Source organism: Buteo buteo, chromosome 11 (genome assembly GCF_964188355.1).
Source record: "Buteo buteo chromosome 11, bButBut1.hap1.1, whole genome shotgun sequence".
Classification (NCBI taxonomy): Eukaryota; Metazoa; Chordata; class Aves; order Accipitriformes; family Accipitridae; genus Buteo; species Buteo buteo.
The window spans coordinates 23,285,891-23,309,808 of record NC_134181.1 but is presented as its reverse complement, the minus strand read 5'-3'; the positions used below and the strand labels follow the sequence as shown (position 1 = coordinate 23,309,808).

The 23,918-nt window shown below is 49.5% G+C and overlaps 2 protein-coding genes and 2 non-coding genes across 8 annotated transcripts; 2 read left to right on the top strand and 2 right to left on the bottom strand.

The window, feature by feature from the left end:
- The first annotated feature begins 551 nt into the window (after window positions 1-551).
- Window positions 552-11,431, top strand: ARL2BP (ARF like GTPase 2 binding protein). Its single transcript, XM_075040519.1, has 7 exons — window positions 552-641; window positions 1,515-1,634; window positions 3,812-3,873; window positions 5,058-5,164; window positions 5,844-5,929; window positions 7,162-7,258; window positions 8,420-11,431. The coding sequence occupies exons 2-7, from the start codon at window positions 1,597-1,599 to the stop codon at window positions 8,498-8,500; spliced, it is 471 nt and encodes a 156-aa protein (XP_074896620.1). The 5' UTR covers window positions 552-641; window positions 1,515-1,596; the 3' UTR covers window positions 8,501-11,431.
- A 902-nt stretch (window positions 11,432-12,333) lies between these two features.
- PLLP (plasmolipin) lies at window positions 12,334-19,455 on the bottom strand. 5 transcript variants are annotated; one of them, XM_075040515.1, is made up of 5 exons: window positions 18,787-19,455; window positions 17,853-18,213; window positions 13,643-13,816; window positions 13,091-13,210; window positions 12,334-13,011 (listed from the first exon to the last, which is right to left on the bottom strand). In XM_075040515.1, exons 1-5 carry the CDS (start codon window positions 18,799-18,801, stop codon window positions 12,920-12,922), a joined length of 762 nt encoding a protein of 253 aa, XP_074896616.1. In that variant the 5' UTR covers window positions 18,802-19,455; the 3' UTR covers window positions 12,334-12,919. The 5 variants fall into 5 exon arrangements, with proteins under 5 accessions (XP_074896616.1, XP_074896618.1, XP_074896617.1 ...); XM_075040517.1 differs by having other exon boundaries at window positions 17,853-18,652; window positions 18,787-19,452; XM_075040516.1 differs by lacking the exon at window positions 18,787-19,455 and having other exon boundaries at window positions 17,853-18,748.
- On the top strand, window positions 18,080-18,162 carry TRNAL-CAG (transfer RNA leucine (anticodon CAG)). The gene has a single exon. It is a non-coding gene; the product is annotated as a tRNA-Leu (tRNA).
- On the bottom strand, window positions 18,303-18,385 carry TRNAL-CAG (transfer RNA leucine (anticodon CAG)). Its single transcript has one exon. It is a non-coding gene; the product is annotated as a tRNA-Leu (tRNA).
- Window positions 19,456-23,918: the final 4,463 nt, after the last annotated feature.

The window sequence follows — 23,918 nt, the reverse complement described above, 5'->3', positions numbered from 1 at the left end:
CTTTAATTCTTTCACTTCTGGTGAGAGCTGTGGTTACAAACAGTTCGGTGCTGGAGAGGGATGCAGGCAGCCTGTGGAAGCAGGAGCTGTCACTTGAACAAGTTAGCCATGAGGCAGAAAGGCAAGTCCAGTGCCAGGCAGGTGTCTACACTTGTGCGAAACATTCGAGCTCAGCCTTCTGCCAGCATGACCCAAATTATGCCCGGGTTGGGTGGGCTGTGGGCCCCGAGGCCAGGCTGAGAGTGCCCTCCTCTAGCCCTCAGGGCCCTGCTTTGTGAGGGGAAAACCCACTTTAATAACAGCGAGGGGAGCCTGCGTGCATCATAACAAAGGACGTTATCTATGTTTTCCTTTTATTTTCTTCCTAGGACAGCCTTTTGATGTCTGGACGCTAAACTCGGCCCAGGACGCCGGTGCCGCCCGCCCAGCCAGGCTCGACGGCCCACCATGGCGGCAGGCACCGCCCTCCCGCCCGTCCCGCTCTCATTGGGCCTTCGGGCTGTGGGCGGGCCCTCCACGGCTGCCTCAGCTCTCCCATTGGCTGCGGGCGGGGCGGAAGGAAGCGTTTCCCAGGAGACGGCCGGGCCGGAGGGGAAGGGCGGCGTGCGATGGGGTTGCGGTGCTGGCTGCCGTGACCAGCGGTAGGTGCGGGGCAGGGCCGGGACCGCGGGCCCCTCTGCGGGGCGGGGGCCGTGATACGGGCCCGACGCCTGTGGCCCTCGGGAAGGGGGCGGGGGGCTGACAAGGGCGGGTCGCCTGGGCGCCTTTTAGAGAAGGAAGGTGACGGCCCAGTAGCTTGGGACCCTCTGAGGAGGAGGAGGTGAGGTGGGCCGTGTGCCTGGGTCCCCCTGGGGAGGGACAGGGACGGGGAGCTTCGCTCTCCCCAGGAGCCAGGACTGAGAAGGGGGAGGCGAGGGTCGCGCTCATCCCTCCTCCTGCACCCTCGGCGGGCTGCTCTGAAGGCTGGCGTCGGGTATCACCCAGCAATGGTGGCGGGAGTTAGGGTGTCCCCAGCGCGCACCCAGAAGGCAGCTGGCCCATCTTCAGCGGCCCTGGGGTGCTGTGTGCCTTGTCCTGTGTGATGGGTCAGCAGCTGCTCACAGCCACAGGCTGAGGGCCTGACACATGGGATCACAAGCCAAAGCCTGGCCTGCCTGCTCTCTGGGATGCACTGGGCCAGGGTGGCATCTTCATCTCATCTGCCTTCATTTGCTTGTGTCTTTATAATAGTCAGTCATAGATGCTTCAGGAGAAAAGATGTAAAGGTTGCTTGAACCCCCTTTACAGAGACTAGCTGCAGGTATATGCAGTTTTGAGCTCTTCTCTGAGCAGGCAGAGAAAGTTCCTAGAGAATTTGGGTTATTACAGAAAAGAAGTAGCAGTAACCTTGGAAGAACATGATTTTGAAATTCTGTCTAAAAATTAAAGACTCTCTCCTGATTCATTGTTTGAGAAGCGTATGGTAATTTAACAATTGAATTTGTATTAATGCTAAGTCACATGTTATTCCTTAGCAGTTTTTCCAACAAGAAGTAACTACTAACAGCAGCAATATAGCAGATTGTCTCTCTCCTCCAGTCTGGTTATGCAGTAACAATGGAGACTTCTGATGAAGAAAACTTTGGTGTAGCCACGTGAGTATGCTACATTCTGTGTCAGATTTTCAGTAAGCTAATTACTGGTTAAAATATCATAATAGAAATATAATTACACAATTTATACCACACTGATTAGCAAATTCTGCCTCTTAGGAGAACAAGGGCGCAGCATGCAAAGCTCCAGGAGAAATAACATCAGTTCACAGTTTAGGTGAACTGAAATTAAATTTAACTGCAATGAGTGTAGCACTAGATAGCCCTGGCTGAGTGATCAAAATAAGCACTGTAAGGCTGAATTTATTTTATTTTGTGTTCACTGTAAATTAAAAATTTCTCTTTCCTTTTCGGTAGCATGTTATCTTATATCATGGATTCTAAGAGGAGACAATTCCTCTGTGTTTGAATGTGCTACTTCTAGACATGTGAGACCTTTTACAGGTGGCCTCAACCAAATTTTACACTAGTAGATGCTAAGACACTACTTCGCTCCACATTTGTCTGGCATACTCTTCTCCTGAAGCTTGTGGCAGAAGGGGACATGCACCTGTGCCTCTGTCGCTCTAGTTCATAGATTTGCTTCATTTGTGATACTCTGTGGACTGAAAGGCCGCATGGTCCCTGGGCTGCTTCAGCAGCACAGGTATGCTGGCCTCGACTAGGCATGATGAAGCAACAGAGGCTTAAACCACAAGATTGGTGAGCACGTGTTTCTTCAGGTATGTGGATGCACATGTGTTTGTATAGAGAGATGGAATCGTTATTTTGAAACAGTTAAAATTCTATTATTTGCCTTACAGGCTTAAAACAGTGTTTAAATTAATACTTTAAATTTGTTTCTGTTGCTGTTAAAATAAGCTATAAAACTAGTAGTAGCACTTATTTGGAGGGGAAAAGAGAGTGGAAATTATCCTTGGGAAGCGATGAGCCCTGTTGCCTGAAGTCCTAAGTGTGATGCTCAGGGTATGTAATGCTTCGACTGTGCTGTGCCAGCTCCTCTCCTGGTGGTGTCGTGCCCTCTGGTGGAAGAGCACACTTTTCCAGTCCCTTGCCTTGGCTTTACTCATCTCCCAAGGCTTAACAGATCAGAAAAGTTGCTAGAACACCACTTGATGATTGGATGCCTTTTTAAATCAAATATCTTTTCATTTTTCCTGGTCAGAATGAGTCCAATGGCTCATTATAGTTAAACTGTTGTTGGATTAATTTCAGTGGAGTATTATTCAATGCCAAAATAACGAGGTTTTTTAAAACTTAGTCTGAAAGAGTGTTCTGCTCTGTTTAGTAAAGAGAAATTTGAAAGAGGAATAGAGAGACATTTAATTTTAATTTAATTTAAATGGTGCTTTCGCTGATCAAAGCTAATTTTTTTCTTAAAGACAAGTGTCCTATGAGGCTTGTTTCCCTCATGTGTGAGAAAAGCCTGCCTTTCATCTGCTGGCAAATATAGGAAGAGTTCATCCCCTACTAAAGACGAGCTGTGAATGCCAAGGCCAAGAACATCCTGTGGATTATTTATTGTGTCTGAATACGCTGCACAATAATAAATTTAGCAGAGGGATCCAGAGCCCTGAAATGCTGGTACCAAAGGTTTCTTCTCTGGATGACTTCAGATCCATAATGGTGTTTAATATTTGCTCATGGTAGAATGACCTTAGGAGATTATGCCATTTATTTGTAGCATGTAAGGATGTTTCTTGCATAAGAAGAATATTTAAGTTTCTTCAGTTATATAATACTTGTGTATACATTGAGTTTAAGTGGTTCCACAAGACCAAGTATTTAAAAATATTCTCTAGAGTGTCTAGAGTTCTGTGATCACCATATAGAGTTATGCAGGGAAGAGAGCAGAAGGAAAGACTGTGGTAGCAGCTAGGATTTGTGGGTTGGAAAATACTTAATTTGCTGTTCTAATTACACCCTTTACATCCTTCTGCACCAAGACTGGAATTACCTTAACAGTAATGCCAGTAAAACAACATTTATAGGAACCTATTTGGGGAAAATAGAGTAGAGGCCTCATGAGAATCCCCATGGAGCAGTCTTATCAGTGTCATGGATTGTTTTGTAGCTTGGAACTAGGAAATTGTTCAGTTATCTTGTAATTACTGGGCTTATTTGTGCTTAGGCTTTTGATAATGCTTTTTAATTTTAACTTTTATTTCTGCTGTTGTTGAAATGTATATTTTTGCAGTACCGTCTTTCTTTGCTTTCAGCTCCTCCCCTTCTGATGCAGAGTTTGATGCAGTTGTTGGGTACCTGGAGGATATCATAATGGGTGAGCTCTGCATGTAGTTATAGACAGCAAGACGGGTGCTAAACATATTGCAAGTCGCTCTTCTGTTAGCAGATATACAGAGCTAAAATAGCCCCTGCCTGTCACCATGTCTTGCCACTTTTGAGACTTTCCTTCTGAGCTGATTTTGTTGTATGTAACCTGCATGTATGCATACAGTTGTAACGTGGCAGGACCTATTCATAGCAGGAATTTTGAATGGCACCAATGTCATTGTGTGAGCTTAGGCAATAAAAGGTGCTAAATTCTCAGGACGATAATTTTAACTGAGAAGGCAGCATGTGCAAGGAAGTAGTTTACAAGATGCCAAGACAGAATTCATCCTAATTGGCCATCAGCTGCTTCATAAGAACAGCGTATAATCTTTTTGACTACATCCTTCCCAGAGAGATGTAGATTCTGCAGCCTCAGTTGCCTGGGGATGTAGTTGATTCTAGAGAAATGCTAACAAAATTAATTTTGAATGTGTTAGGGTTTAGAAAGCTGAGACTGGTGTATTTTAACACTGTGTGTAAGTAACCTTTATATTTATACCTGTCCTGTTTAATGTGGCAGTGACCTACCATGTTCATTTTTATTCTTGTTTCCTTCCACAACTGGAAAAAAAATTCTTCAGCAATTGCAAGTGAATCTGGGAATTTCGCTAATATTTTTTAATTCAAGGAAAAAAACATTATTTTGAACTCTTGTAGGGAAGAGGTATTCACTTCATTAAAAAATACAGATGTTTTGCTGAGAGCCTGAACAGAAAGGGGTTCAGAATAAATAACCTTATTCATAAAATGTAAAGCAGGAGGACTTTTTTGCTAATACTAAGTGTAAATGAAACTTATAAGAGGTAATTGTAGACCTTGCTAGGTGGATGTGTTCATCCCATTCCATTCTGGATACACAGTGCTGTCAAAATGCAGACTGATGTGCTGCTGTCCTGTTGATTTGGCTCCCTTAATTGAAGTAGTGCTGCCCTCTGCCAGCAGCCTCTGTCTTCTCACAGATGGGTCAGAAATGGTGGCTCAGCAGCAGCTGCGGTACTGGTGACTGACTCTGCACGTGTACAGGCCTCTGTGGTTATCACAGGGAAGCAGAGGACTGGTGAATGTGGGTTTTGTGTTACAAAAAGAATGACTAAACTCGTAACCATATGATGCGTTTTTGTTGTGGCCCAGATGATGATTTCCAGTTAATACAGAGGACTTTTATGGAGAAGCACTACCAGGAGTTTGATGACTCAGAAGAAAACAAGCTCATCTACACTTCTATTTTTAATGAATATGTAAGATACTTTCCGTTATTTTTCATATGTATTGCTTTTTTATTTTTATTAAGGCCAACATCAGGTCCTGTATTCCCCCCTTTATAAAATACTGGGTTTACATGGAGCAGAGCCAACATGCTGCCTCTTTCTGAAGCACAGTCATGATCTGTGAGCAAGAAAGATGTTTTCTGGAGCTCTAGGTTCCTTTCTCTTTGTTTCATCTGAAAATTTCTATAAATGTTTAGGAAGTTGTGTAAGTCTCTTGAATAGAAATTTAGCCTATTGCTGTAGTAAATAATGTGTTTAACGTGTGCATAACAGAGTTTGTTCTTTTCCAGTTGTATTATTTTGTGTATTGGACACTTCAATTACATTCTTCATGCAAAGCATAATTGTGAAGCTATACCAGCCTACTAGTCAATACCATTAAGGGAGTTAAAAGTAATTTGTTACTAGATACAGATAGTCGGTATTTGTTCTCACCAATATTTCCAGCAAAAATGTTCAGCCCTGTGCCTCAGCGGTGGTGTGAATAATTGAACTAGCAATGCCCAGCTAAGGAATCTGCAATTGTTTGCCCAGTGAGGATAATACAAAGTGTCAGTAAGGTGTCAATGTAAGGAAGATGTGCTGTTTTGAGGTCTGCTTCTGAAATTTGTTATGATGTTATAGGGGTGGTTTGTTTGGTTTTTTTCAGATCTCTTTAGTAGAGAAATACATTGAAGAAAAGTTGCTTGATCGGATTCCGGGTTTTAATATGACTGCATTCACAATGTCATTGCAGTAAGTCTCTGCTTTGCTTTTGGTTGAGGGGCAGCTTATGTGCCTCTCAATTCTTTTCATCTAGATTAAAGCTTAGGTTTGACTGTTCTCCCTTTAGAAAGAGGTTCCTCTTTAATTTAAAAAAGAAAAAAAAGTTTTCATGCAGGCAATGACTGACCACTTTTCTTGCCTTCAGCATGTCCTGCTACTCTTAATTTCTGAACTGTCATGCTGAAATATATTGCATTTTAAGGGGTAGGAAGACAAATCAGAATGAGAACACTGGAAGGTTTTCATAATCACTGTCACTTTGAAGCCAGACCCTTAAAAGGTTAGGTCTCATTTATCTCTTTCAGGCTCTGTGTTGGACACTTACATAGCCTGGTAGTTTTTCAAGAGTCATGTGATGAAATGCCTTTATTGCAATTCTTGTACAAAGCATTCAGAGAAGAGTTTGGGGTTTTTTAAGCTTTTGCATTTGGTCGCTTTAGCTTAACCAACTTCATTAAGAGATCACTTTTGAATGATCACAGGTTTTCCTCTTGAATAAGAAAATCAAGTTTAATTTGGAACTGAATATCTTAAAATATTTGAATCTATTTAATTTCTAATTTTTTTTTAAATAAGACATTGGGAGGTTACTATGAATGTACATGATACACTTAAAAGACTGTTTAAGGTAAAGCTCCTTTTGATACGAATTAAATAATTAAAAAAACAAAAACCAAACAACACTTGACTGTTAAGAAAGTCTTGTTGAAACATGCTGATGTGGGAGCACAGAATCTTTCTTCCAAAATGTTGTCATAAAAAGTCCTCTACCAAGTATCATCAGTACAGTCCCTTGTTCTTAAGGGATGTGTATGAGCATTCTGTGCCTCTCCCTAACCTTTCTCACTTTCCAAGGGACTGTCTAGATGTTTCAGTGCTCAAGATAAATAAACAGATAAATGCTAGTTGAGTGTTACTTCTGTTGACTTACAGGTCAGTTTCTTTGTCTGCTTTTCAAGGACTGATGTGATACTCTTATGTCTTGGATTTAGATAAAAATAATATATTAACGTACTTGGATTGGAAATACACAAGGTAATATTTGGCTAAAGTTTTGCTTTATGATAGACCTGTAATAACATTCTTGTTTAAATTTTGATATTGTTCTGCTTGTCCCAGTATCCTTTTTGACTTCATACCATTTTAAAGTAATGAAATTTATTTCCCACATAATTTTCTAATTCCCCAACTTCTCTCTATAGACAGCACAAAGATGAAATAGCAGGCGATATATTTGATATGCTTCTCACATTTACTGACTTTCTGGCTTTCAAAGAAATGTTCTTGGATTACAGAGCTGTAAGTATGTCACATTGTTTATTTTCATTGGCATAATGGCTGTTGGCTTTGTATAGCTTTACCTAGGAGTACCAAAGGTAATGTTACTACAGTAGGTAGCAGCATTTATTCAAAGGCTGTACCAGGTTCAAAAGGAAATAACTTCACTGAGTGGCTATTTAAACTCAAAATACACATTTAATAATTTCTAGAAAACATGAATGAAGCTGGCATGTGGAGCAGTTCTTCAGAAACACATGCTTTGTGCACCTTTGAACATTGATTTCCAACTGAACATAAGGCAACACTTTTCCACTGTGTGGGTGACGAAGTACTGGCACAGGTTGCCCAGAGAGGTTGTGGAGTCTCCATCCATGGAGTTATTCAAAAGCCATCTGGATGTGGTCCTGAGTGGCCCTGCTTGAGCAGAGGGTTTGGGCCAGATGACCTCCAGAGGTCCCTTTCTACCTTGACCATTCTGTGATTCTATGATACATTTCTCTGTTTTTCTTTTTTTTCCCAGCCAATCTAATGTGAGCTTTTTAAGCTTATTCCATTTGTATTTCTCCTCCTCTCTGTCCAGGCTGGAGAAACAAACAAACAAAAGTGTTAAGGTTTGTGGATGAGCTTTTTCCTAGGGAAATGAAATACACGTAAATGCTCTCCAGTGTCTTGTCCAGTCACATTTGACAAAGGAGCAAAAGAGTCATAGTTGTTGTCAGAGTTACGCCCTCTGCTGCCTCCCCCCGTGCCTTTAAGTTTTGTGAAAATGGGGGCAGGTTGAGGAGAAAGAGACAGTCCGTGCCTCAGCAGCAGGAATAGTTTCAGTTGGGGTTTGCGCCTTTGGGGTCTCCTGAGAGGCAAACCACAGAAGCTAGATTTCACTAGTTCATTGAGCACTGGGTGAGCCTGCTGGCGTGGCATTCTTGACCAGATGTAAGCAAGACTCTGCTCTGAGCTGGACGTACGGCTTGCAGAGTGACAGCGACCTTATTCCAGGAATTCCTGCACAATCTCTTCTTGAAGTTTGGGTTCACATTCAATCATAGATGCTCAGGTAACATGTAATTTTATATTGATTTGATGCAACGAACAGAATATGTATTGCCCGTTTCATTTTTTTTAACTGCTTATTCCAAAACAGCATTGAGTCACTGATTTCTTTTTCTTCCATGTTTCTAGGAAAAAGAAGGTCGAAGTCTGGATTTAAGCAGTGGGTTAGTCGTGACTTCATTAAACAAATCATCAATATCCTCCTCCTAGAACAGTTTATGCATTACTTTCCTTCTCCAGATGAGTGCTGCTGCTTTCATTTGGACATTAAAACACTAAAGGTCATGGGAATCAAGGTGCTTTTATATGATGAAAACTCATTCATCCTCCAGACTATACCTTCAGAGGCCTGATCCTAAAAGCATCTGTTTGTGAATTCTGTTTGGTATTCAGTGAACACAGAAGATGACAATTTCACCTCTACCAGAGTAATTGTTTTTAATAAATACACAGTATTTGTACACCAGCCTAACCGTTGCGCATGCTGAGAAGCCCAGCACACTGAGAGGACAATAAATAGACCTGTGCGTGTGTTATTTGGGTTGGCACCTTTTCCATCTCCCCAAAATGTAGAACTTTGCCGAATCAAGAAGACAGTGTAGGAAGAGTATGTTCCTCCGGCTCTTGGAAGGACAGGTGTGAATACATAACCTCTGAGTTCCTCCCCGTCAATGTTTTGTTGTTTTGGGTTTTTTTTAAATACTACTTTAATATGTTCTGAAGTGCTACAGCTTTGTAATGGAAGAATATGTTTTAATATGTAGGTGTTCTAGCATAAGACTGTCTTGCGGCTCTGACAATTGATACGTTAGTGTGTAAATCTGCTCTCCAGCTTTTATAAGTCTTATCCTTAATGTGCAAAGTTCTCCGATTCACTTTTGTTCAGGCCCCAGCTATTCAACATTGGGAAAAATAACTACGATAAACCAAAATCTGGCTTATGTATGCAATTTCTTTCTTTTGGGCAGTGGCACAGCTGCGTTAGTTCTAGTAATATAAGCTTGATGGTATTTTGGGCACAGACATGTTTACCACCATGTCATTTACTGCTCTAAATAGCATGCTGATTAAAGGGCGTGTTTTTGCTATTAAACTGTAATTAGCACAGCAATGCATTTTTCAGCATCCGTTAAAAAATAGATGAGTAGCTTGCTGGTGGAGTTGTAGCCGTAAGCCTGTCACAAAACCCCAAGCACATCTCTGTTGGTGGTTGGAATTAAACTGCATGTGGAGCTACAGGGACCCTCTGTTCTTATGCTGTTCAGACAGGTTAATCTGCCACTTAATGACGTGCTCGGGCAATGCAAATAAGTCTTCAAAAGCCTACAAGTAGGTAGAAACACAGGATGGTGAGCAGAACCCTCCACTTTGTCCCCACAGCAGGTTCATGCAGCAGGGGACATGGCCTTCAACAGCAGTGAAGGTGTTGATCAGTGGCTGTCACCTGATGAGAACCTGGCCTAGACAAAGGAAAATTATGGCCAGGCCATTGCAAATTTTTGTTTGTGGACAAGAAATGTCTTACAAGAACAAATGAGATGAAATCCTGTTCCTATTGATGTCTGACAGTGATTTCAACAGTACTAGGACTTTGTTCTTCAGCTAAAATAGTTTTTGAATACCAGTAAGACACCTAGCCATGCAGGCAAAAATGAGCCATATTTCCACTACAAAATACGATAACATTAAACAGGTTTGTGGACAGACCATAATGGCTTTTGAAAGGCTGGCTAGCAATACTAAGTGTAGCATCCTAGTATTTTGACTCTGTGTACACCAAATTTGTGAGTGTTGCAGTAATTAATCTCATTAAGTTTCTAGTATGTTGTACTCATGGCTCTGCAGGTTTTTTGTCTGGAATTATTCTAGTGCATTGAAATCTCCCTTGTAATTGCACACACCCAGATACACACACACACTTCCTTTTAAAAAAAAAAAAAAACAAACCACCAAACTATTCCTTCAGAAGTTTATTAAATCTCCTTCAATAAATTTGTGCGTGTCAGATTTGAATGATGAAAGCCAGAAGCTGGAGCAAAATTGCAAGGAATGTCTTTGGGGTTTTTTTCTTTTTTAAAAAGGGGGTTAGAAATCCTTCTGGGTATGTTTTGTTCAAAAGCAGTTTTATAGGCTTTCTGTTTCAGTGAACACCACCGAAGCTCATTTTGATTCTCTTTTCAGCAACAGTAACCTGCTAAGGCAACGTGAGTACATCCCTAAAAATGCTAAGTTGCAGTGCCTTGGTTTGAAACATGTGTTCCTGATCCTTCTGACAGCAGCAGAGTCGGTGAAGCTCCATCAGCTGGGGTCACCCCACCAGGATTCATAGGTTTTTACAGGTCTTCCTACCACCCGTGCCATAAAAAGCAGCTTTTCCTGTGAGCACAGAAGTTGGTGCTCAGGCATGCGTGGGCAGTTAGTTTGCGAGCAGAGATGATGCTCTGAGATGCTTATTCCCAGGAAAAAAAAAAAAATTACAAAAACATTGGGTTGTGTTTTTAATACAAACTAGATACAGCTGTCCTGCCATGTGAACCCTGAGGTTAACATCAGAGAAATGTAAGGCTTAAATCTAGTTGTTTTTCTACTGTCAGTGTATGGACTAGAGTTCATCGGTTAACTCCTTACCTGTTGACTTTTTAATGTCGGGAACAGATTTTATCAAATTTTAAAAGAATCCTGCTAACATTTTCATTTTCAATGGTTGAGCTAAAATAGTGATTTGTAACTGAAGCTAAAAATATCCCTGTCTTTTTTTTTTTCTGAAAAAAGTTTTCATTCTTTTCCTGTTGCAATTGCTTTAATTAATCACTTAATCTAATGGCAGTATAAATGAGTACCTCAGGTAATTATTTTCTGAAGGGAGTTCTGTTGTATTTTAAGCAAAGTCTCTTGTAATTTCAGAGCCAACAAGGCGCAGTTGGGGATGAATTTGTACTCTGATGGGGAATTGTATCTCAGTGTTTCCTGCAATACCTTTCTGCCCTGTGCCACTTTCTCCTGTCTGTGTGTTTTCTGTGGGCTGCTGTTCCCAGAATAACTTGTCCCTCTGCTATACTCCTGTCACTTGTCCCTGGTTTGATGCATTTTCCATCAGGCAGAGGGGCTTTTTAAAGAGATTAAATTTCTCTCTATATTGGACTATCTGTGTGCAGTTCTGACTTGATGTTTGAAGAGTTTTAACGTTGTCATAACAATGCATGAAGAGGCTAATTTTCTTACTGATTTTTATGTATATATTCATACTTGTGAAAACTTGACCCTTCATTTAGCTCACTGAAAACCAAATCAAGGCAGATTGGTCAGGGGCTAACGCAGTTTGTCCAGTCCTTTTCAATTCACACCTTCCATCGATGCACTTAAATTTCTCGATCCTCTGTAGACAAGCTGTTAAAACTTTTCCCATGCAGAGCATGCAGTAGATTTTGCAGTGTAGCTCACTGTGCACCAGCTTGCCTGTGTAGAAATATCTGGAAATAAATTGAACCCATTTCATCTATTTTTATTAGCTTGTGCAAGGAGGGTGTGAAGGGAAAAGTTCCTGTGTCTGGCTGGGCATCGTTTCTAGTTCTGACAAATGCCAACCCCTGTCCCCAAGAAATAAAAGGCAAATTTGTCATCTGCAGCGTGGGGGAGCAGCGTGGTTCTGTGTTCTCCTGAGGCACTGATCCTGTGTGTGTTCCCAGAGCATTTGCAGACTTAGTTTTAATTTTTGAAGGACGCTTGCAGCTAATGGGCAAAATTGACTTGCCAGTTAGTAGGTGGCCCTATTACCTCTGTGGTGTGTATGGTGCTGAGCCTAGAGGAGGGAGCGCATCAAAGCCTTGGCACCTCTTTCGTGTTCTTGCAATCTCAGGTGCACGCTCTGTGTGTGTGTGTACGTATATATGTGTGTGTGCACGTAGGTAAAGCAAGGTGAACCCTGTGGACTTACAGCCTGGCCCCAAGCCTGTATGCAGTGGGAAGGGGCAGTTGCCTCCGCCAGTGACATCTCTGCTGTCGGATTCCTGCCGTGCTGTATTGTACCACCTTCTCACAAGACAAATTTTGTATTGACAGTGCTGGATTTAGGAAGATTTTTATTTAAAGCATAAAATTTTTGCTTCATGTTTTTAGAAATCAATACAGGAAGAGTTTAGACTTTTTCCTTTGCGTAGCCTACATCCTCCAGCTATGCTGCTGTTTATGTAGCACGTTAATTGCAATTACTTGCACTGTAGCTACGAACGACCAGACACACAAGCCTGGGCTTGGTTTAGTGAGTTTTAGTATTTCAGTGTGCCAAATTGGCTGAGCCCCCTCAGCAGAGCTGTTCCGGTGAGGATCTGGATGAACCCCAAGGACAAGCAGGATCTTCAGCCTCCAGTGAGTCCGTGTCCTCCTGGTAAGGCTGTCGGTGACACCGCCAGTGGGTTTCTGCTGTGGGTACATCAGCTGGAAGCATCATCAGAGACCACAGAGCAGCGTCCATGCAAGCCTGTTCTGACCATCGCTGCCAGCGCAGGCTGGTCCAAGAATAAGACCCAGTGGCACACGAGGCTCTGGGCCACTGAGCCCAGCATGAGCTGACCCAGGGTGGCCCGTGGCTGGGCTTTGTTGTCCACTCCTTACGTGTGGTCAGTCACTTGGCTAGTGGCCGCATTGCTGCCGAACCCTTTCCAGGCGCGGAAGCTGAAGAAGGTGCTCGCCCCATAAGCGATCATCGTGAGACCGGCAAAGAACTGGAAAAGGAGCACACCCTGTGCGTGAGCGCAGCACCCGCGCCAGCCCCGTGGCCCTTGCCTGCCCGCCACTACTTACGGATGCCGCAGCTCTCCGGTTGTAATCCCACTGCCGCCAGGATGTAGGTTGGACGGCGGCTGCGCATGTTACGAAGGCAGTGATGTACAGGACGGTCGCCACAGCATTGAAGATCATCAGCTGGGGAAGGCAAAGAGGAGGTTGTGAGGTCTGGGCTCAGACTTGTACGTGCTAGGATGAGGGATGAGCAAAAGCCTGTTTCACATTCCTCCCTCTTCCCCAGAACCAGACAAAAAGGGTCCAGCCCCTCGTGCTGGGAAGAAATCTCAGGTTAACATCTTATTAAATGCACTCCAGGTTCTGCTGAGTTTCTGGTTGACACCACAACTGCAGGAGTGACGCGGTGGCTGTAACTTTCTGGATTGATACAGGGCTCCCTGTTTTAAAAATTTTCTAAGCAATTGAGGGGCAGAATGAAACAATGTCATTGTGCAAAGTGCAGAAGACTTTGTTCCATCAGCCCAGGAAAGCCTGAAGCCCTGGTGCTCTCAGAGCACCTCCCTGAGATGTTTCCCACTTGGAACCCCCTCTTGCTCCCTCTCAGCTACGTACCACAAGGGACCAGGGGATCACGTAGAACCTCAGCTGAAGCTGCAGGAGGTAAGTCACGAAGAAAAGGACTGTTACTATCCAGAAGAAGATGGACACAAACATCACCCAGCCGTATGCCGCGTGGAGGTGGTACGTTGTGTCGGCAATGAGAGCCCACACCAGTAAGCCGAGCACCTGCGGGGTGAAATGGGGAAAGCGTTCAGGTGGTGGTTCCTGCAGGTGGAAAGCAGAGCATCGCCCACAAGCCCGGCCTCGCCAGCACCTACGGCAGTTGGGTCACCCAACCTGGCTCTAGCGAAGCAGGGACATGTGAGAGCCATGCAGCAGGGCTGGACCCTGAGGACAGCTCAGGATGGGGAGTCCACCTGGGACCCTCATTGCTCAGGGATGGGCTTGTCCCCCTGGTACTGCTGCCCCAGCAGCCAGCACGGGGATGTCCTGCAAGGCAGGACGTGTGAAACCTGGGCATCCTCACCGCCAAAGGTCACTTCTCAACCAAGAAAACCCCATGCCCAGGGCCAGTCTCTGCAGGTGCTGGCTCAGCATTAGGGGCATCTCATGGGCTGGATGAGAGCTGGACGTTGGGGCTCCTGGGGCCCCAGCTCAGCCTTCACCTCCCCAAGGTGCAGCATCATTTAAAAAAAAAGAAAAAGAAAAAAAAAGAAAAAGCAAGCTTCTTGGCTTCTCTCCACTGTTTGGGTAGGTCTAGTCTGGTCTGGTTTATACCTCCTGTATATACAGCTAACGGGGCTCACCTCTCACCGTTCAGCAGGTTTAACTGCATACCAGTTGCAGCATCGTGTGCCTGCAGAGTGATCCACAAAAAAAACCAGGTAGGTGAGTCTGTTTCTGGGTCTGCTCAAGGAGAAATAAGCAGAGACAGGGCAGAACCATTTTCTCCCCTCCCTGCAGCCCCCAGCACAGCCCGCAGGGCAGAGGCAGCAGCAGGGAACGGGTCTCTGCCCTTGGCTCCCTGACAGGCAGGGATGGAAGAGCCCAGCCCAGGTGGCATTTCTTTTATTCTTTTTTTTTTCTTTCCCCTCCCTGTGCTGTGTCCACCCCTGATCTTTGGACCCTGGAGGAGATGCTGCCCTGCTTCACCCGCAGCAATGGGTCCAGGGAGCATCTGCCTTCTCCACCATCCTCTCCCTGAGGAACTCCCTGGAGCAGCAAGTTTGTGGGTATTTTTTTATTTAGAAAGTCCCTAACCCATGATGGAGCAAGCAGAGGATGAAACACCAGCACATAGCAATGGGGCCTGGAGAAGAAAGGCTGTTGCAAAGCAAATGGCATTTTCTGTGATTTGCCCTGCTTGTTCTGCAGCCTCAACCACAGCCTGTGCACTGGGACACAGATCTGGGGCTCTGGCAGCTGGTGGGATGCTGGTGGGCTCTGCTTCACCATCCTTTATCACCTCCTGGCTGGACCAGAGCAAAGCAGGGAGCCTTCGCACCCGCTTCCTGGAGAGCAGGGAGGCTCCAGCCCCGCACCGTTTGCATTTACCAGCATGACCAAATGTCCTGGGGCAATGCCCACAGCAAGGCTGAGGTGAGAACGTGCCCCAGCTGCAGCCATGACGTATTCTGGTTCCTAGCTGGGGTTGGGATCTCTTTGGGCAAAGCCCGGCTCCTATGTTCGCCTCCACTTTGGCAGGGGAACCACGGAGTCATCGCCCACTGGTGGGGAGGAGAAGGGCTCTTTGGAAAGCCACTCTGCCCCTGCGTAAGCCCACATCGCTTATTGTCATGGAAGAAACACAACGGCCTTTGTCCTGCCTGAGTACAACGCCCTGGCGCTCGGCTGCCCCGACAATGCTTCCTTGTCTGTCACATCCATTTCTAACACTCGTGATCGCAAAATATGCGCTGGGGAGAAACATGTACAGGAAAAAGCCCAGTGTGCTCTGGGAGCAGGAGGCGGCATGTGTGAGCTGCCCTGTTCTGGCTGCTGGGGAGAGAAAAGCAGGAGCCCTTAGGAGAGAGGTTTTGGGGAGCGGCGGGTCTTGGTGGACAGCAGCGTGTTTAATGGGATGGCCCCAGCAATGGGCTGGAGAGGTGGGACCAGGTGTGGGGTTAAAGGGTCCCTTCTGCTGATCTTGGTTCCATCTCTCTTTCCTGATGCTCCTGCAAGACACCCCCTGGCAGCATCTGTCCCTGACCCTTTCCTGAGCGCTTGTTTCCATGTCACAACCAGCTCAGCCGTGCCCAGGGGTTCAAATCTGGATCAGGGAGCCAGGTCTATGCCAGCTGTTTCACAGCAGCAGCTCAGGTTATGTCCTGCTGCTGTCCCCCACAATGCTGCCCTGGGGAGAGGGGACAAGTAAACAGGCTCCCCACCGCAGCGGGGCAGCACCGTGGGCAGGTCACACGTGGCCCCATGTGCAGCTGAACGCCCACGCCTGTGCACACATTGCGCCCAAGGTCCCGGGTACCAGGAGAGACCAGCAGCGGGGGTTTATTCTGTGGTTGCCTCTGATGCTGAAGCCATGGTGAGGGGATGCTGCTGCTCGGTTTGACCATGCAAAGACCCTTGGCCTTGTCTGCGAGTGGCTGTCAAAGCCTGACTGCTGGAGAGGACAACCTGGAGGGCTGGGAGTGCCCAGGGAACATGAGAGTCCTATGGGCACCTCAGGACCAACCCCAACACACCTTGGTCAGGGCCAGCGTGCTTCGTATAGCCCTCCGGGCCCCTGCCAGGGGCGGTGGGTGCCAGGATGGGACCCCCTGCGGGGATGCCCACGCAGATTGGCCAGTGCCCGGACCCGTCGGGCATCGAGCTGAGTTACAACCGGCAAAGGGCGCAGGGACAAGCAGCCGAATTTTCCTCTGGCTTTGGAGAGGGAAGCAGGAGAGAGGGAGGCTGCAGCATCCCAAGGTTAGAGATGAATGAGGGTTAGAGAGCGAGGATGGGGTTAGGGACGGCAGCCAAAAGGAAACCTATTTCCAGCCAGGGCAATGAAGAAAAGCGTTCGAGGTGGGTGATGCGTTCAGACGGCTGCTCCCTCGGCCGAGCCCCCCCCCCCGCTGCCCCCTCCCCGGTACTCACGGCTTGGGCCCCCATCAGCCCCCCGAGCGGCGAGCGGAGAAAGGCGCCGTCCAGGGCGGGCAGGGCGGCGGAGGAGCCCGGGGAGCCGCTCCGGGTCCGCGCGGCGCCGGACAGCCCTGCCATGCCGCGGGCACCGGCACCGGCACCGGGACGCCTCCCGCCCTTCCCCGGGCGGAGCGCGGGGCCGGCCCCGCCGCCTCCCCCGGGCGTGGCGGGTGGGTCCTCCCCATCCCCACGCACCGGGCTGGGGGGGGCCAGGCTGAGCCCCCCCCCGGTGCCCAGTCCCTCCTCCCCGGCGAGACGCTGCGGTCCCTCCCGCGTCGCCCCGCGCCGCGCTGCCCAGTTCGTCCCGTCTCCCTTGGACCGGGGCGCCCGGCAGCGGAGCCAGCGTTGCAGGGGCAGGACCCCCCCGCCCCACCCCGGCAATGCCCTGCCTAAGGCAGCCCAGCACACCCCGAGTCCTCTTTGCAGCGCACGGTCACCTTGGTGCCCACCAGCACCCCGGGGCCTTTTTGTGGCCCCCAGCGTGTCTCGGTGGCTGGCGTTGTTCCTCTGCAGGGACAGGACTTCGCACGTCTCCTCGTTGAATCATAGAATGGTCTGGGTTCGAAGGGACCGTTAAAGGTCACCTGCTCCAACCCCCCTGCCACAGGGACATCTTCAACTCGATCAGGTTGCTCAGAGCCCCGTCCAACCTGACCCGGAATGTTTCCAGGGCTGGGGCATCTTCCATCTCTCAGGGCAGCCTGTGCCAGCGTTTCACCGCCCTCAACTTCAGGAGGTTCCTGCTGGCCCATTTCTCCAGCCTGCCCAGGTCCCTCTGGACAGCAGCACGACCCTCCTGCTGCTTTGGTATTATCTGTCGGCCTGCTGTGGCTGCGCCCTGCCCTATCATCCAGATCGTTAATGAAGATGTTCAACAGGACTGGACCCAGTGTTGACCCCTGGGGTACACCGCTAGTGACCGGCCTCCAGCTAGACTTCATGCCTGGGCACCAACAGCTTCTCTAGGAGGATTTTACAGGAGGTGGTGCCCAAGGCCCTACAGAAGTCCAAGCAGACAGTATCTGCTGCTCTCCCCTCCTCTGCCAGGCCCAGAATTTCATCGGCTCGTCTCCCCTGCCAGGAGAAGCCACGCTGCCCGCTCCTGATGACCTTCACCTACTTGGGAATGGTCCCCCGGGGGGTTCCACCACCTTCCCAGGGGTGGGGGTGAGGCTGACCGGCCCGTAGCTTCCCGGCTGCCCTTTGGAAGTCGGGGGTGACACCCGCTTTCCCTCGGGCACCTCTCCCCGGTCACCGTGACCGCTCCAGGACGACCGCGAACGACCCGGCGGTGGCACCGGCCGGGAGCTGGAGGAAGGCGGCGGCGGGGGGCGGCTGAAACGGCGGGTCAGGATGGCCGAGCGGTCTAAGGCGCTGCGTTCAGGTCGCAGTCTCCCCTGGAGGCGTGGGTTCGAATCCCACTTCTGACAGCTCTCTTTTGCACCGCCCATCGACCGCTTCTTGCTTGGAGGGGGCGGGGGCTGATTAAAAAAAAAGAAATAGACAAACCACAGTAGAATTAAAACTAATTAACAGCAAAATTCGGTCGTACTGCAAAACAGTTGCGGGTTGTCAGAAGTGGGATTCGAACCCACGCCTCCAGGGGAGACTGCGACCTGAACGCAGCGCCTTAGACCGCTCGGCCATCCTGACAGCGCTGTTAGGGCTGGCCCGCCCCGCGCTACACGACCCTCAGCCGGCCGCTGCGGCGGTCCCCGGCGGCGGGTGTCGGGCACCGGCGGTTGGCCCCCCCCGAGGCTCCTTCTTGGCGGTGCTCGGAGCCTGTACCTCTCTCCCGCCGGGGGTGGGGGACCGGCGGCCCTCTTGCACGCAGGCTGCAGTGGCAGACGCTCGGAGGCGTGTGTACCTCACGTTGGCTGTACCTTGGGTGTTCGTGACAAATTCTCCACAGGCAAAAAGCTTCCCAAAGGTATATACTTGCTGTCAGTGCCCTGGTCAAGTCTCACAACCCGTGCTCCCCACACAGGAGAGAAACCGCCATGGCCGTGCCCAGGGAAGCAGCACAGCCAGCTAAATTGGGAGAGTGAACTCACCTGCCACGCCATCATGGCTTCCCCCTCCTCCTGACAGAAATACCCCGGGGAAGTCCCGCCGGCACGGGGGAAAGGGCTGCAGTCCCGGCCGGTGGCAGGAGACCCGGTCGGGGGGCGGCCGGGGGGAGGACCCGGACCCGGGCCCGGGCCCGGACCACACAATGGTGGGAAGTGTGAGTCAGCGTTCCGCCCCGGGCCCTCATCCGCAGCACGAGGAGGAGAGGAAACACCGCAACACTGTGCAGCTGCTTATTTATATATTTAACAAGGGACCAGAAATAGCCGACGGTGTCACTCTGAGGACGTGATGGAGGATGACGGCTTTTCACTCTATGGGCCAGCTGCAGAGAAGTCGGCGCTTGGATTTCTCTACAGAAAAACACAAATCCTCTCAGCACCTCTCGGCAGCTCCTGCTGCTTCTCTGGAGTATATTTAATATTGGGTTTATATGAAATGTGGTATTACATATTCTGCAGAAGTGAGGACTGCTAAGGGACTGAGGGAGGTACCAGGACATCTGGCACGTGGGACCGGACCGTGTGGGGATGGGAGGTGGCACGTGGTCTTGGTTGCACGTCCCACCTGGAGCTGCCTCAGCTGAGAAACCCCCTCAGCCACTGCTGAGCCCCAGAGGGTCTGACGTTGGGCATGCACTCCCCAGGCACTTGATTTAACCCTTCCCCAGAAACGGCTTTTCCTTGAAATACTTTAGCTGGCATTTTGGAGAAAGATCTGTACTGAGCCTGCCTGCAGCTTCCTACCCTGCCAGCCTGTGGGCACAGCTCGGAGGAGTTGTTCTTGGACGCCTTTGCATAAGCTGTCACTAGAAAAGCAAGCTGGGAGAGCAGCCAGATGAGGCAGAAGTGAATGGGGGGGTTGGGGGGGTGGAAAGGGAAAAAGCCACATACAGAGTGACATAAACAGCCAGCAGAGAAAGTTATTTTTTTTAACTTTTCAGTCAGCCCATTGTCCTGCGGTGAAAGTCCCAGCAGCCTCAGAGCAGAGATGTCTATCTGTGTCCACATGCTGCAACTCAACAAGCAGGAAATGATACAGCTGGGCTGAAATCATCTCCTCCACGTGGGCCCTTGAAGTGTGGGGCCAGCTCTGGCGTGGGATCCACAGGAGCCTGGTACCTCCACGGGCTGGCCTTCTCCCGGGAGGTCCCTCTCCTGCCCCATGGGAGAAGCCCAGGCTCTGGACATGTCCAGGACCCGCAGGCAGGGCAGTGGCTGGGAGCCCCAGTCCAGCCCTACCAGCTCTGAGTTACCAGCACCCAGCTAGGGGATCTCCTCATGGCATGGAAACATTTTAGCAGGGCAGAGGGGTTTGGTAGTAAACTCCAGGGCAGAAGCAGTAATTCTTAGTGCGGATGCTTCAGCTAAGGAAGTAATAACTGCCGCATGATGGCATTGTCTGCTGCAGCAAGAGGCAGAGGCCCTTCCAGCTCAGGAAACTCCGCAGGAGCCTTCCCCGGGGCCAGAGCATGGTGTGAGCTCCTTGGGGAGAGCGGGACCCTTTCAAAGAGCAGGAAAGGACACGTCCCTTCCTCATGGCCCCTGTCACCTTCGGGCTGGCGGGGCCAGCGAGGGGCCCTGGCTGCAGGCCAGGAGCTGGGGGCACTTTGGGTGGGTTTCTTCTTTACCAGCTATCCAGCGAGTGCCCAGAGGAAGCTGTGCATCCTTTGCTGATGGGGGTCTTTCCTCTTGGTGGATGCCTGTCGGTGGTGGCTGGGGGGCTCACAGGGGCCAGCTGCACCACTGCCCTGCACCCCTCCCAGAGAGGGCCTTTGCTCTAGCACTTGCCGGTGCTCTCCCATCCCCTTTGTCACAGCTCTGGGGGTTCCTTGAGGGGCGGCTTTTGCTGCCTGCAGTTGGGCTGTTCCCCAAATTTCACCCCGCTGGCCTGGAGCGGGCGAACCTGGGGTTCTCTGGAGGTGTGAGCCAGGGCTGGACGTGGAGGATGCCTGCGGGGAGGTCTCTGGGCTTCAGTCCAGATCAGGGAGAAGAGGCACAGGCACGTCAGCTCTTGCAGCAGATGGTTCATTTTGTTTTGGCACGCAGGTGTGAGCAGGACTGCCTTCAATCACAAGCCCTGGTTTGAGATTGGCTCTGTCCTGGGGGGATTTGTTCCCCAAATAGCATTTTGAATCCCAGACATGCCTCACCCCTGCTTTCTTCAATTCTCCCCTGCTGCTTTCTCTGGTTGATACAAGGAATCATGGCCCAGGGCAAGAATCTCCCTTATCCTTACCCCCAGCAAGCCCTTTTTTAACTATCCCCAGCTAGCACCGAAATGCTAATGGCCAGCATCTGTAGCCTGTTGCTCTGTCAGGAGGTGAGGCAGTGACATTGATCCTAAAAACACACCCCACAGCCACCACAGCTGACTGGGACTCCAAGGAGCTCTTCCGTCGGGTGGTGGGACAGGCATAATGCTCCCAGAAAGAAAGTTTGGGTAAGGCAAAAGCGTATTTCCTTGGGATCAAGCTGATGAGGGAGCAGGTCACCAGTGGGGTTATAGCTGAAACCTAGTGGGAGCATGGAGGCTCTGGGCAAAAGCAGAGGAGGAGGAGACACCCTGTTCTTACAACACAGGGTGCAGAAAAGCTGGGGTGGGAGAGGGAAGGGGTCTGGTTACTCCCTGGTCTCACAGTTGAGCCAGCAAGTCTTGAAAAGTGTTAAGAGCCTGGGCAGAGAAACATGTGTCTGGGTTTGTTTCTCTGCCCAGCCCCTGTGTGTTTATTATGCTAGTTCATGTAAAGGCTTGTTGGGTGTTGGAAGCCCTGTGGGCTGCTGGGGCTGTTTGCTGCTGCTGGTGTGCATCCCTGGGCATCGGCAGGAAGCTCGGCACGTGCCCGTGGCCAAGGCTTGGCAGAAAGAGCTGCTTGAATGAGTGGGGTGACAGCTCCAGTCTGGAGGGCTGTGATGTCCCATTTCTATAGGACACTGGCTGGGATTTGAAAGCTTGTGGGACAGGAGGACTGGGCTCAGACCAGGGGGTGCCAATGGCCTCAGCGCAGCCACATCTAGCAGGTCATAGTGCTGCATGGGGCAGCTCCTCTTGCCCTTTGGGGCTGGCCCACTGTTGCCACCAGCTCTCATGGAGACACCATTGGGGGTCAGCCCCAGCAGCACTGCTGCAGAGAAGTTTTCTGGATCTCTCCTTCACCCACCATCATGGCTTAACAAAAACCTTGTGTCAAACTCATCCCGTAGATGCTGTGGGAAGGCACACAGCCTTCTCCTGCCCTAAGGCAATGGGAAGAGGCAAGCCTTTCCGAGAAGGCAACAAACAGAGCTGCTTCTGGTAAGCTCCTTTCTTTGAGACTGGCAGCATTCATGTGTGAACATGTTGGATGGAGAAGTGGGAAGTGCGGATGTGGAGGGCAATGATTGTGCTGACCCATACATGCTTTTGGATGGGGCCAAAGGGCTGGGTCTGCGGCAGGTGGGAGCTCCCTGCGCCCCTGAGCGAAGGGCTGGGGCCAGGAGCTGGCCATTCCTGCCAGAAGAAGGAACCCCCTGGGACAGAGGGGTTGCTGGCACATGCACTTTCTGTTCCCACTGCCATGGGAGGGAGGGATGGGGAGATTAAGTGGGGGTGCTGCAAAGAGGCACATGCCTCATCCTCTTCCTCAGCCAGGGCAGCAGGTGCTAGCCTGGCCCTGGGCTCTGGCAGAGGTGAAATAGCAGAGCTGTGGCACTCTTCCTGCTCCCTGCCTTCTGCCTGTTCCCACAGTGGCCCTGGTAGGACCCTCTTCCAGGATGCAAAGGAGAGGAGACGCCCTGTACCACCCTGGGGTGAGGCACAGCACAGCCACTCCTATGCCAAGGGAAAGCCTGACAGCAGCTCCCACGGCAGCTATGGTCTCCTGTGCTGCACAGAGGTTCTGTCACGCCCATCCTGACCAGCCCTGCTGCCGCTCTCCCCTCTTTTCCCTGCCATGCAGTGGTGAGAGACCACCCTTTCAGGATCACCTGGCTCTTCTTCATCATGCCAGCTCCATGGAAATGTTGCCTTTGGGGCCTGCAGCTATGCAGAAGGATTGCAACATCAGGATGTCTCTCCAGCTTTGTAGGGACTTAGTAGGACCCGATGTGCTCAGGCAAGCCTATCCTGGCGGAGTCCCAGCATGCTCCTTCCCCTTATCTGCAAAGCTGCCCCGATTTCATCTGTGCTGTCCAGGCACATCTCCCCAGAAGAGCCTTCCCCATCCCCTGTCCTAGGGAAGAGCTTGCACCCAGTGGCAGCGTTTCTCTGTGGGGGACAAGTGACTCTTCTCTGTTTGGAAAGAGCTTAACTGTGTTGCAGAGTAAACAGCTCTGTGTTTTTTTTCTCTGCACGCAATATTTTCAACCAGCTTAAATCTCATTTATTGCAGCAGCCCTTGCAGTCCTTGGCAGTCTCCATGGGACAGGAGCAGAATGAGTTGTCCTCAGTTCTGGCTCCTCCAGCTGCCAAGGAGAGGCACCAATCCCACTGCAGGTATGCACCCTTCCGTGTAATGTCCCACTGGGATCAGCCACCAGCTTGCAGCTCAGGTGTGGTGCTGCCAGGGGACAGAGCCGCATCCCACAGCCAGGCTGGCTTGGGATGCTGACCGGTAGTCGTGGGCTGCCTTACTGTGGAAAAATACAGAGCATCAGCATTTTGCAATGTGTGCTGGAGCCCAAATTTGCTCTTATTCACAAGGAAGGAGGAAACCATTGTGTTCAGAGAAGTGAAAGCCTGGGTGATGTTCTCTGCTATTTTTGAACCATTTTCTATGTAAAGCAGTTTCTTAAAAACACAAGCCCTGCACTGGTTGATATTTCCCAAATAGTTGTTCTATCCCATGTGGAGACACTGGCTGCAGACAGCCCCAGACATCTGTTCCTCATTTCCTGCCTTTTTCTTTAATGTGAGAAAATTCAGTGTCCTGCAGTGCCAAACAAACAGATTTGCTGGATCCCCTGTCATTTAATTCTCCCCTTTATTACACTAATGGCTCAAGAGCTCTACATTAAGCATAGGCTGAGGGCATCTCCAAAATGAGAGGTCACTTTTGGCTCTAAGGAACCATCTCCTGAGTATGGCACTGGTTGCCTTGGCCGCGAGAGAGGAGGATGTTGGGTCAGTTCTGGACTAC

Excerpts from the sequence above, each read along its gene's own strand:
- PLLP (XM_075040514.1), bottom strand. The coding sequence starts at position 17,673 with ATGAAGTCTAGCTGGAGGCCGGTCACTAGCGGTGTACCCCAGGGGTCA. Across the intron at positions 13,817-17,169 it reads GGGTGCTGGTGGGCACCAAG|GTGCTCGGCTTACTGGTGTG; the intron begins GTGACCGTGCGC and ends TTCACCCCGCAG. Across the intron at positions 13,012-13,090 it reads ACCGGAGAGCTGCGGCATCC|TTCTTTGCCGGTCTCACGAT; the intron begins GTAAGTAGTGGC and ends CTCCTTTTCCAG.
- ARL2BP (XM_075040519.1), top strand. The coding sequence starts at position 1,597 with ATGGAGACTTCTGATGAAGAAAACTTTGGTGTAGCCAC. Across the intron at positions 3,874-5,057 it reads CCTGGAGGATATCATAATGG|ATGATGATTTCCAGTTAATA; the intron begins GTGAGCTCTGCA and ends GTTGTGGCCCAG. Across the intron at positions 5,165-5,843 it reads CTTCTATTTTTAATGAATAT|ATCTCTTTAGTAGAGAAATA; the intron begins GTAAGATACTTT and ends GGTTTTTTTCAG.